This window comes from Engraulis encrasicolus, chromosome 14 (genome assembly GCF_034702125.1).
Source record: "Engraulis encrasicolus isolate BLACKSEA-1 chromosome 14, IST_EnEncr_1.0, whole genome shotgun sequence".
In the NCBI taxonomy this organism is placed as follows: Eukaryota; Metazoa; Chordata; class Actinopteri; order Clupeiformes; family Engraulidae; genus Engraulis; species Engraulis encrasicolus.
The window spans coordinates 53,490,569-53,503,517 of record NC_085870.1 but is presented as its reverse complement, the minus strand read 5'-3'; the positions used below and the strand labels follow the sequence as shown (position 1 = coordinate 53,503,517).

Genomic DNA, 12,949 nt, shown 5'->3' with positions numbered 1-12,949 from the left:
CGGGCTCCGCCCTACTGGTGACGCAACGCCTTCGGCTCAGCTACCAGAGAAATTAGATATGGGGAGAAAATTCAGTCTCATTGGTATCTCATAACATAAAACATTTTGGTGCATACTGTCTTGCCACTTAGGTTGTTGAGCAAGTTGACAAGATGAAACAGATCGAAGTGAGAACTAATGGAACTGCTGAGTTTGGACTGAACATGAAGCTGAAGGATCCTGACAGCGAAGTGCTCTTGTATAAGGTGAGGTACAATGGGGCAGTGCTAGAGGCTCACTGTGGGGCAATGACCTGTATTGGGCCTCTAAATATGTTATTTATATGTTGTATTTAATATTTTACAATGGCCTTGTCTATCTGCCTGCCTATCAGTCCGTCTTTTTTGTCTGTGTGTCTGCTCGCAGTGTCTTAGATCGCCTGCGGGTGGCACAAAATACACAACATCACATGCATTCAACACAGGGGCCAGGTTGCCGTCTCTGATTGATTTCTGTTTGACTTCTGTTTTTAATACAGGATGGTGTCATGCTTGACTATAGCACTGACGGTCAGGGTAAATATAACCTCGACCAAAGTGGCGACAATTATAAGTTCAGCATAAAAGACCTTGGGCCGAATGATGCGGGTATATACCAGGTGGATGTGGAAGATTCCAATATAATGTCAACTAATTTCAAAGGTATGTACCATAGGCTATATGCACTCAAATTCATACTCTTTGTGATCTACCACACACAACAGATGCTTAATGTGCGTGCGTGCGTCTGTGCGTGTGTGTGTCTGTGTGTGTCTAGGGCTGCTGACAGGTTTGGCTGTGCCCAAAAGTCATCTGAAAGGGCCTCCCACCCAATATGTAATGGATAACGGCCGATGAGGTGACTGGTCGTGGACTGGACATGTGTGGATTCTTCATTTGGAATGCCGTTGATGTGATTATTTAATAATTGGTAGTATAGATCATACGCGTGATTCCTACAGCGTTATCCCTCAAATACCGTCGGCAATCCAAATGAGGGTTCTATGCACATCCAAGTTAGATGTTTGACTGGTTCAATAAAATTAATGGTTCTCCCATCAACCAGTCAGGATGGAGAATTTCATTGTGAAGATGAATTCGATGTTATGAAGACTGCCTCCCCCCGGGCCAGGGACAACTGACCCCCCTGTTGGCTTCCCTGTGTGTGTGCGTTCATGTACAGTATGTGTGTGTGCATGTGTGTGTGTGTGTGTGTGTGTGTGTTTAGACTTGAAGTCTGATTTTTTTTTTCTGCAAATGCAGCAGCATTGATTTTGTTTTCTTCTGTTTTATTTCTCAGTCCATGATGTTGAGTTTTCCTCAGCTCTCAAAGACTGCAAAGCCAAGGAGGGCGAGGATGCTGCGTTTGAGTGTGTTCTGTCTGCTCCAGTCAGTAAGGTCATGTGGTACAAGAATGATGTTGCACAGGAAGAAGGAGGTAAATGCGATATCGTTGTGTCTGAAGACAAGAAGTCTCACAAACTCGTGATAAAAGACCTGGAACTGGCAGACCAAGGTACCATCACTGCCATCGCGGGCCTAGTGCCAAGCAAAGCCATACTGGAGGTTGAAGGTGAGATCTTTTTCTACATATCAGTCACTCCCAACGGTTGAATTGATTTTGTTTAAACAGATATCTTTCCTCCTAATATACTTTTTAATTTCAAACTTGAAGCAAAATTTCAGTGCTCTGAACACGAGAGACATGAAAATATTTCGTTATGACATAACAGGTTCGTTGGTGTACACTGTAGACAATATACATGTAGGCCTACAGTAAGTATATAAAATGTCTGACAGATATTCTCACAAAGTCTTTCCTCTGCTTATTGTAAATGCACAACATGTAAGGAGCACATAGCTGTGCAATAGGCCTACTTTGAATTAGAAACAAAAATTCTCATCATTTACTCAGAAATTCCATGCAATGTTTTTTACGCTTCAATCTGGCTCATAACTTTTTATGTGCATGTGCGTGCGTGCGTGCGTGCGTGCGTGCGTGCGTGCGTGCGTAAAATCTTCCCGTCCCGTATTGTTTCAGAGGATCCAAACAGACGCAAGGGCAAAGGGAGTGGTGATGATGATGAGGCAGCAAGACTGGCGGCAGAGAGGGCAAGGCTGCAGAAGGAGAAGGACGACCTGGAGGCCCAGAGAAGGGCTCAGGCCGAGAGAGACGCAGCCGCAAGAGCCGGAGATGGATCTGGAGGAGATGGATCTGGTTTGGGCGATGGATCTGGACTGGGAGACGGATCAGGAGATGGATCGGGAGATGGATCTGGGAAAGATGGAGATGGAGATGGGAAGAACAAAAAGCGCAACAGAACGGGTCCTTTGGTGCCCGACACTGTCATAGGTGAGGCATGCTGATGCACCTCCGATGATCATGATAACTTTTGCATGCCATCTATTTTTGTCAAATTAACAACAACACAGCAGCAGCAGTGAACTAATGCCCCCATGTGTTGATCTGTGTTCTGTGCGTGCCAAGATCATGTGTGCCCTCTTGTGGCCAACGAGTTGTAGCTCTTTTTAATGTTAAAGGAACAGACCACCCTTTTTTGATTTTCACATAGTTGCAGTTTTTCCAAGCATTATTCCTGAATGTGCATATCATTTTCGTCTATGTGTTTGCATTTCCCCGTTTAACAGTATAGCCAAATTAGGCATAGTAATGCAAGTCTAGGGTACAAAATAAAACATCATCAAATGTACTTATAAACCACCTTTAAATGAATATAAAATTCACCAGAGTGTAAAACAGCAATTTAATTCCGTCCACTGATCATTTTTGGCTTGATGCTAAAGTTACCAGTTACTTCCAGTGATTATGCTAAGCTATGCTAATAATTCTGATCCAATAAATCTAAGTACTGAAAACACTGAGAAGAAAATGATATGCACATTCCTGAATAATGCTGGGAAATACTGCAAATATGTGAAAATCAAAAAAGGGTGGTCTGTTCCTTTAAGGTTAAGGTTGCGTTAAAGTGCAAGTGCAAGGTGAACATGTTTGATGTATAGAGTAGCCACTGCCCTGCTTTACTCAAGGTCACTTCAAATGTGTAATGAAATGTAACTAGTGCAGGTAAGGGTGGGATTCAAACCTGCAACCCTCTGAACAAAAGACCAAACCATTAGGTAACTGCAGCCTACTAAACATTTTAAACAGGCTATGAGAGGGACTACACAACCCACACAATACTATGATGGAGATGATTATACTGCCCTATATGTATCATCTATACAAACAATACAATTGAATTGTCAAAAAATACTGTTGAAACAAAACAAAACTGATGACCTTATTACATTATTACATTACACTTAGCTAACGCTTTAATCCAAAGAGCCTTCAAGTTATTTACAGGGTATTGTTACAGTCTCTGGAGCAATGTGGGGATAGGTGCCTTGCTCAAGGACACTTCAGCCATGGAGTGAGATAGGGAGTGGAAGGGTGGGATTCAAACCTGTAACCCTCTGATCTAACGCCCATATCTATAACCATTAGGCCACGGCTGCATTATGAGACACGTCATTGCCAAACCTTTCATTGTCTTTAGAAAAAAACATGACCCTTTAGTAATTATGTCATGAGTGTTACTATCAGCTATGTAAAATTGAAATGGCTCATGAAAGAAATAAAATGTATCTTCTTTCACGGCAGCTGATCCAGGTCAATTTTGATAGCTGCAAAATGTCTTTTAAAATGATATTCTTTCATTTCATTCTGTGCATCACTCCAAACTATGCAGGGAGTCTGTGGCACTTCTTGACTATCAATTAACCTGCTTTGGTAAGTGATCCGAGAGGTTGTCATTCGCATGTCTCCGTAAGACGATCTACATGATGCAAAAGTAGATTTTTAGGGCTGTCCCATTGAAAGGTAGGGTATGAAGTTTTTAGTAGTAGTTTCCAGAATGTATGCTGCCCTTCCACTAATCCACTATCTTTTCCATGCATATTTGTCACCACCAGTATTCATTATGACTTGGAAATGTACCCTTTTCATACATGAATAGGTGGAGTTTCTCCACATCTGCCATTTTCTATTACAAGTCTTTGGGTGGATTCCAACATGGGGACTCCCGTCCTCCCTTGCCTCCTTGTGGCCTTGTGATGACGTTACAGACAGTAGAATTCTATTTCAAATCTCGCCATATCTCAATTCTAATGTCATTTTCTCATTTCCAAATGGGATGGTGAATGAAGAACAGTCCCTCAAAAGTAATTGTGGCTAGGCTAACAGCAGGGAAATTTTGTTTTCTCCATGGAGGCGGGCCGTCATCAAAACGTGAGGCCACAAGCACAGACCAAGGACAGGAGTCTGCATACTGGAATCCACCCATAGACATATTGCTGCCCTACAAAACAAGAACGCAGTAACTCGAAAATGGTCGAAATTGAGTTTAGATCGGAAACAGGCTTTAAACTACCTCATTTGTCTTGTGTCAAAAAACTGTGGCCCAACATCGTCCCGTTTTAGAGAAAAATCCTGTTGAAAGTGCAAAAATTGCAAAAAGAAGTTACTGCGGTGTTTGGTTAAAGGTTACGTCGTACAAAACAAAAACGCAGTAAGTCGCTGAGTTACTGCTGCACTTTCCAATGGGAATGGTTTGGGAGAAAACAGTAATACTAGACAAGAACGCAGTAACTCCTGCAGTAACTCCATTTTGTGGCTGTAATACCCGCTAAGAACTCAGTAGGCCTAACTCCGTTTTTGTGGCGAAAAGACACATAAATGTTGTATTTTCGGTGGGTTTTTGTGCATTGAATTTCTATCCTAAAAAAGTACAACAAGGAAGTGTCACCACCACTTTGCTGTCAACACAGTTGACGGTCCAGATAGGAAACTTTGAAGCCTTTTTTCTCAGTTTGCCAGAATCTGAGTTACTGCGTTCTTGTTTTGTACGGCAGATTTGGCTGCACAACTCTACAGTGCTACTACTGAACTGCACTACTTAATAAATATTCTGGAAAAGATTGAATTTGTAAATGAACAGCAGACATTTTGAAAATAAACAACATTGAAATGACATACTCTACTTTTTACTTTGCTCTAACAGATCAAAGGGTCCTTGTTTTCTTGATCAGTTGGATCTGTGACAACTGAATGCCCTTGACTCTATGGAGTCAATATGTTTTGTTCATTCACATGAGATATAATGTTTTTCTTAGCATAGTATGGGTGCTACCACATTGCCAACACATACTGTACATTGTGCAGTAATTTCCATTAGATACGCGGTGCTATTCACTTTTCAGGAGACTGTATCCTCAGTTATGTATGCTCAGTGATATATCCCTGAAATATTGAAATGTGCATGTCATTTTTTTATTTAGTTTTAAGTTATTACCTTTTCATTTATTTTACTCAGTATAGTTTGTTTTCTGTAAAGGTTAGTGTATTTGTGTGCGCACTATTTATAATGTATTGTGTCTAAGTACAGTTTGGGACAGTCCTAAACTTCGTATTGCATCTTACTGTATATGAAGCAACTAATGGTCTCCCTTTTGTGCTATGGTGACATTTGGTGTCAAAACTGATTTAAAATTTAAACTGACCAATTACAAAAGTCAACAAGCACTTTATAGTTCATATTTGTTCATATCAAATTTTGCCAATTCAACACATAGGAGTTGGGTTTAAGCCTGCATATGTGGTCATACTCCCTAAAGGGTTGTAACACTGGAGAACGGCATTTTTACACTACTGTATGACTAGGTGGAGGAAAGTACACAGAGACCAGCGCTGGGAGTGAGTTGACACAGGAACCTGGCCATAGGACAGCTAATAGGACAAACACTAATTTATGAAGGAAATGTCCCCTAAGTCATTTCCAGGACAAGCTCTGGCGCTGTCTATACCTCTTGCTCTAGGTTTTCTACTAAGTCATCCTGGGTTCTCTTAGATTGTGCAGTTACATCATGTCTTGCTTTAAATGTTGTTTGTTTGCAACGTAGTATGCACGTAAGTGCTTTAATTATTGTTTCCATTTTGTGGTTGTGCTCTATTTTGTTTATGTCCTGCCCTAACACAATGCTAACACACTGTACTGTATGTGCAAACATATGAATACCTCTGTTCAATAAATAACATTGCCATTTTGATTTTACTACAGTATAACTATAAATGGAAATTAGCAACGTAATGATTTTCTTCAAGAATATCAGTTCTTGGGGAATCTGGGGTGTGTTTCCCTTTAACAATGGTTCGTAGCCTTACGCGTATCGTTGACGAGTGATTCTACAACTTTTCTTAGATTTTCTATGCCTTTTTCCCAAAGACTTTCGTATGTGAATGTGCGTGCACAGCCTCTACGATCGTTCGTACAGTTGCTCTTAAGGGCCGCTGTCCTCATTTGTGGTGCTGAAGTAGCCTACTAATGTTTGCGTCGGAGTGAAGCGATCAGTCACCCACATAGCATATTATCTCCAAAATCACTAACAAAATGCAAGGCATGTGTTAATGTCAAGAGCTGAACACACTACTTAACATGCTTCAGAGTAGAGTAGAGTAAAGTAGAGTAGAGTAGAGTAGAGTAGAGTAACATGTATTAATCCCGAAGGAAATTTAGGTGTCTACTAGCATACATACAAACAAAATAGATTATTTCACATTAAACATTCAGATATGAAAAAGTCTCTCATTGCAATAGTTGTTACTGATTGTTGGAGGAGGGATGGATGGGGGATGGAAGGGGGGCAGGGAGAGGGGCGGGGGGATTTATGCGGTCCAGTCACCTATAACAATCTCCTTCAGTGTGTTCTTCTGAGTTGTGTTGGATTGTAGCCATTTTATACCAAAATTTGTAAACCTGTTTAAAATTCATTTTCCAAAACTTACTACGTGTTGGCTAGAATCCAGCATGTTCTTTTTAAATAGTCAGAGAGCATGGTGTCCAATTCTTGATTTTAGCGGGTTTATTTATCCAAAACATCTGGCATGAAGTTACAAATAATTAAAGCATTTTTGAATTCTGTTCTCCTTTAACAGCAACAGCCAAGAAAATCCTGTCTTTCCCTAGTGTATCTGCCTTTTGTAGTTGAAACTGACCATCCCCCGTCTATCTCCAAGCTGTGGGGGTGCCATTGTTCCCAGGTGAATCGGTGGCCCCAGCACCATTTGCCAGACCTCCTGAGTGTTCCTTGATCACACTGAGGAAGTGGGTTGGGTGTGGCTGATAAAACCTTCGCAAAATATACAGCATATGATCATGACCCTTATTAAACATTCTCAATGTCAATTTACAAAATGTATGCCAAAATATTTTCAGTTGTTGAGTTAAATAGCTGGATGGCCCTGGGGACAAAGGACTTACGCAGCCTGTCTGTCTTGCAGGGAATGGCGAGGAATCTGTGGCTGAACAGACTTCGCTGGTAGGCAAAGACTGAGTGTAAGGGGTGATGGTCATTGTCCATTATAGAGTCCAATATGCCCAATGTCCTCTTTTCAGCTGTGGTACTAAGAGCCTCCAGTTCTGTACCAACAACAGATCCTGCTCTCCTCACCAGCTTGTCCAGACGTCCAGCATCTCTCTTCCTAATGCTCCCACCCCAGCATGCCACAGCATATGAAAGCACGCTAGCCATGACAGACTGGTAAAACATCTGGAGGAGTCTGTTGCAGACATTAAATGATCTTAGCTTCTTCAGAAAATAAAGCCTGCTCTGTCCTTTCTTGTAGACTGCATGTGAATTAACTGACCAGTCCAGTTTACTATCCAGATGTACCCCCAGGTATTTGTAGGTGCAGACTGTCTCCACTGGGGGTGGGGTGGGGTTGTTTGCCAGAAATCAACCACCATTTCCTTTGTTTTGGTGGTGTTCAGTTGCAACTGATTGGGCCTACACCATCTAACAAAGTTCTCCACCAGTCCCCTGTACTCCCCCTCCTGCCCATCTTGAATACATCCCACAATGGCAGTGTCATCTGAGAATTTCTGTATGTGGCAGGGCATGGAATTGTAGGTAGTCAGTGGTGTACAAGGTGAACAAAACCGGGGAGAGCACCGTTCCTTGTGGAGCTCCAGTGCTACTGATCACAATCTCTGATGTTAAGTCACTCAGTCTGACGAACTTTATGTGGGTCAGGGAGCGTGGGGTGCCCTGCAGTCAGTTGTCAGCCAGTTTGCTGTTTGCTCCAGTTTAAAGTCTGGCAGAATTTCAATGTTTGTGTGCAGTCATTGTATTTAATTCACCAACAACAACTCCTGTCAAACTGCTGCAACACTATAGTAGGCCTACCAAAAAATGCAGCCCTTGACAACACATGCCTTGTAGGCCTATTTTGTTAGTAGTTTTGGAGATAATCACTGAGCGCTTCACTCCGAGGCAAATATCAGTAGATCAGCACCACAAAGGACAGTGGCCTTTAAGAGCAACTCTATGAGCGATTGTAGAGGCTGTGTACGCGCACTCACGTATGGTGGTCTTTGGGAAACAGGCGTAGAAAATCCAAGAACATTCGTAGAATCACTAGTTAACGATACACATAAGGCTACGAACCATCGTTAACGGGAGATGCACCCCAGTGGATTCAACCTCACATAATCCCTTCTACTGTATTGCCCTGCTATTTATATTGTCTTTATTGATCACATTTTTACCTCCGCTAAGGAGGTTGTGTTTTCGGTCACGTTGGTCTGTTTTTCTGCTTCAACTGAGTGCAATCCAAACCATTGATCATCCGCCTTTTCTTGCATCAGATCCAGGAATCTATTTTGTCGGTGGGCTGTCAGACACCACGGCCAACAAGGGAGAGTCCACGGAGTTCTCCTGCGTCCTCAGCAGTGACAGCTGTGAAGGTGTCTGGTTCAAGGATGGAAATAAGGTAGCATTCAATACCATACACGCAGTCAAAGACCTTGGCTTTTCCCTCCACGCATTCATCCCTCATAAGAAATAACATTAAAGACATCACAGTCTGACACTACAATCTTCATTATTACAAAAAAATACATGATATATATTTGGTATAGCACTGATTCTTGAAAGAAAAGTTGTTTTTGAAAAGAAAAGTTGTTCAAATCCAAAATATAGAGGTATATTATCATAATTAAAGGTCTTGGCTGTGCAGCAATGTATCGGGTCAACCTCCCCATTTTTTACCTCTTTCATAAAATAGGCTAATACTTGTTTTTGCATTAAAGTGAAGAATTATTTTACAAATTTAACAGAATTTTAAATACTGTACATATTGTAAGCATACACTTAAAACATGTCAAAAACACGTAAAACTCCTTCCAAAAAACGTCTTTGTCCAAATGTGCATCATTGGAGGCTAGAGTGCAATTGGATCACAATGATTACTATAATTAGGTGGTGGGCCCAGTCTTATATCTTGTCAGTTCGTTGGTGTTAACGAGTGGCAACTTTATTTTTGCTTATATAACCCCCTGACAACCCATTAATCAATATTTTGGCTGTTGCCATCCTCAAAACTTGCACATTGATTTATAAAAATGACAACAAAAACTAGCCGGCCGAGTGACGTCACGTCAATGCAAAGCCAACGAGGCAGAATACAGCTAGCGCGTGCATGCTACCCGGAACCGTCAGATTTCATGGCAAAAAGTGACAAGTTGGGGGGTAAGTGGGCTCACTTGTTGTGTACATGCAAAAAAAAATATTTTTCTCAAACTTTCAGGAGTGCTCTTTTTCGCTGTTAGTGTTCGACTGTCTGACCATCGTTGGGCAACGAGAGATAAATGTCAAAAAGATGACAGGTCTGTTCCCTCAAAGCAATAGAGCAATTAGGTGACGGGGGTAGATCAATTCGCCAAAAAACTACGTGTCAGTAAAGAAATGCAAGCTGTGTTATTTTTTCCAGTAACAGGAAAATGGTCAGGAATGAAATGCCTACGTTGTTTCAATGATTAGGTGAATTATCTGCCTATGAAAAAAGCCCGATATGCGGATAAATATTCCCTTTTCAACTTTGAGGGGCGGAGACTTCCCATTGACTGTGCATTATGTGACGTCACCCCCAGTCTTTTTTATTTTCGTTATTTTTTTAGATCAACGTGCAACTTTTCAGCGTGGCAACAGCCAGAATATTGCTTTACATATTGTCAGGAGGTCATATTAGAAAAATCAAGTTGCCACTCGAGAGTGAGAACGAAACTCATTTTCTAAAGGAGCTACGAAATCTAGCCCACCGTCTAAATGGCTTATAATGTTTTATTAGCCTACACAATTCAGACAAATATAGAACAAGCTGACAAGCTATGGAAAAAAAACCTGGTGGTGGTGGCATCTGACGGTGGTCAGAAAAAAACTACTCTTTTACATAATATGCATATTTTGTTCATTTTGTTTTCTGTCTGTTTTTAGGTACTGTACTCATACTTCCTCTCAAAAAGCATATAATAATTAACATTAATCTAATACAATACTATTATAGGCCTACAACACTGCTTTTTTTGTTGTTTTTGCCAAACTTTCAAGAATCTGTGATATGTATGTTTGTACAGTGATGAATGCAGGTTAATTACTGCAGTGCTTTGCATATTATTACAGAATTGTGTACTATGCGCCCCTTCTTGTAGGATTCATCTAGGTTTCTTGGGGGGGGGGGGGGGCATTATCAGCACAACTTTACCTGACTCATTGTAAAAATAGGATGAAAAAATATGAATTCATTCATTCATTCATTCATTCATTCATTCATTCATTCATTCATTCAATTTGAGACATGTCCTAACTTGTGATTCCTATGGTTCTTTAAGCTAACCTCAACAGATGATATTAGTGTTATAAAAGATGGGGCCACCCATAAACTGATCATCAACAAGTGCTCGGAGGACGACGCAGGCAAATACCGATTCGAGGCCGGCGGACGGAAATCCGAGGCCATGCTCACCATCGAAGGTTATAAACTCAACACAGTATCCATACTCCAGTGCCTTATGGGATATGTAGTAGTATCCTATACATGCAATCCATCTTATATACATGGCTACACCCAGCCCCCTGCTGGTCATATCTAACCATTACAGTATCTCAGTGAGATTCCAAGCTGTCTTCTTTTTCCTCTCCTCACTCATCACAGACCCACCAACGCTCGACTTGGACTCATTGAAAAAGTTCCAGGAGCCTGTGATTGTGAGGGCGGGTGAGACGGCCTCGTTTGAGCTGGTGTTCAAGGGCAAGGAGCCCATGAAGGTGCAGTGGTTCAAGCAGGACGAGGAGGTGCTGCCTGGACTCAACGCCAAGCTGCACTCCTCCGACTCCATAAGTTCTCTGGCCCTCAGCAAGTGCGTGCGGAAGGACACCGGAGAGATCCGGCTCAAGATCAAAAATGATGACGGAGCCATCGAGGCAGCTACCAAACTCATCGTGCTGGGTGAGTTAGCCAATGTTTCTGCGGAACATGTGCACTGCATCCTTGGCCGTGGACTGATGGTTAGGGAATCGGTCATGGGATTGGAATGTTGCCAGCTCGAATTCCATACCAGCCATGGCTGAAGTTCCCTTGAGCAAGGCACCTTACCTCACATTGCTCCAGGGACTATGTAGTCAATACTGCATAACCAATAACTGTAAGTGTAATTTAACGGGATACAGATATTATATTTTCCCCTCTAGGTACTTTACCTCTAGTTTTACAGATTAGAGGACCTCAGGGGAAAATAGTGTATTTGTCATTGTTTAATTAGTTGTTAATTAAATAAATTAGTTTGTATTTACATGATGTCTAAAAAAAATAGACCTTAATTTTTTTTTTTAAAACGCTATCTGCCCACAGACAAGCCCACCGTCCCGCAGCCGCCAATTGAGGTTGTGGAGGGTTCCCTTAACGCTATCGAGTTCAAATGGCGCCCCCCGAAGGACGATGGCGGATGCCCCATCACCAACTACACTGTGGATCGCCAGCAGCTGGGCCGCAACACCTGGGTGAAGCTAGGAGAGATCCCGGCCGAGCCCAAATACAGGGACACCAACATCGACCGGGGCAGGAAGTACACATACCGCATCAGGGCCAAGAACGCTGAGGGCAACAGTGACATGTTGGTGACGACTGACATTGCTGCCGGCATACTAGGTGACACAAAGTTTCTTTGTGGCCTAATTTATCCTCATTACCTTGACCCCATGACCTTTGCCTATAAACATTGTTGAGATTGGTTTTGAACTCCTTTTTGCTTCTTAAAAAAAACTAAAATACAGAACAGGATAAAGAGAGAAAGGATAAGTTGCGTCTGTGGGGTAATAGTGTGAAAACCTTCAGGTGCTCATCGGTATCCAAAGTTGCAAACTTGTAGAGAGAGAGAGAGGATCGGAGGCACTCTGAATTCTGTCTTAAAAGTCCTTAATTAATACATGGACACCATAAATAGCCGACGCGTTTCGGTCGCGTGCAACCTTCTTCAGGGCTAATTGATATTTAGTAGATTTTAAATAATTTTCAACATTAAGGCCCTTTTCTGAGTGGTTTACAATGTTTTAGGGTCCCCCTCACCATTTATTTCATGCTGTCTTTACAAATAACTAATACAGCAGCAAACATTAAAAAACAGTGAGGGGGGCTCATTGCAGAGAATTCAGGAAAGGGGCTTAATGTTGCAAATAGTGTACTTGTCCTAACTAATACTGTTTTCAGGCCAAACACAACAGTGTCGGTGCCCGCATTAGTTAAGTTCGGAATCTAAGTGTTTACCTCTGAACAACTTCCTGATTCCCAAACAGACAGAATTGCGGCGTGAGCACGCCATCCGGTTCGAGATTAGGTGCGGAAACGCGGACCGGCATAGTTCTCTGTCAGTCTGGACGTGCCTTTAGGCTCTTTCTGCAACATGTTAATGTGTAGCTCATGCATTTTCTTCTCCGTGTTTACAGTAGGCCTACTTGGATTTATTGGATCAGAACTATTGGCATAGCTTAGCATAATCACTGGAAGTAAATGGGAACATTAGCATCAAGTCACAAGTGAT

General features: G+C 41.9%; 1 protein-coding gene across 3 annotated transcripts in view; it reads left to right on the top strand.

Annotated features, from left to right (window-relative positions):
• LOC134462890 (immunoglobulin-like and fibronectin type III domain-containing protein 1) overlaps positions 1-12,949 on the top strand; it is a 63,650-nt gene that overhangs the window by 44,644 nt on the left and 6,057 nt on the right. For all 3 annotated transcript variants that reach the window (XM_063216131.1, XM_063216132.1, XM_063216130.1), the window contains 8 exons: positions 132-245; positions 518-680; positions 1,318-1,590; positions 2,059-2,370; positions 8,723-8,847; positions 10,745-10,886; positions 11,068-11,361; positions 11,764-12,060. In XM_063216131.1, the coding sequence (XP_063072201.1) occupies positions 132-245; positions 518-680; positions 1,318-1,590; positions 2,059-2,370; positions 8,723-8,847; positions 10,745-10,886; positions 11,068-11,361; positions 11,764-12,060 (1,720 nt within the window). The remainder of the gene's footprint in view (positions 1-131; positions 246-517; positions 681-1,317; positions 1,591-2,058; positions 2,371-8,722; positions 8,848-10,744; positions 10,887-11,067; positions 11,362-11,763; positions 12,061-12,949) is intronic.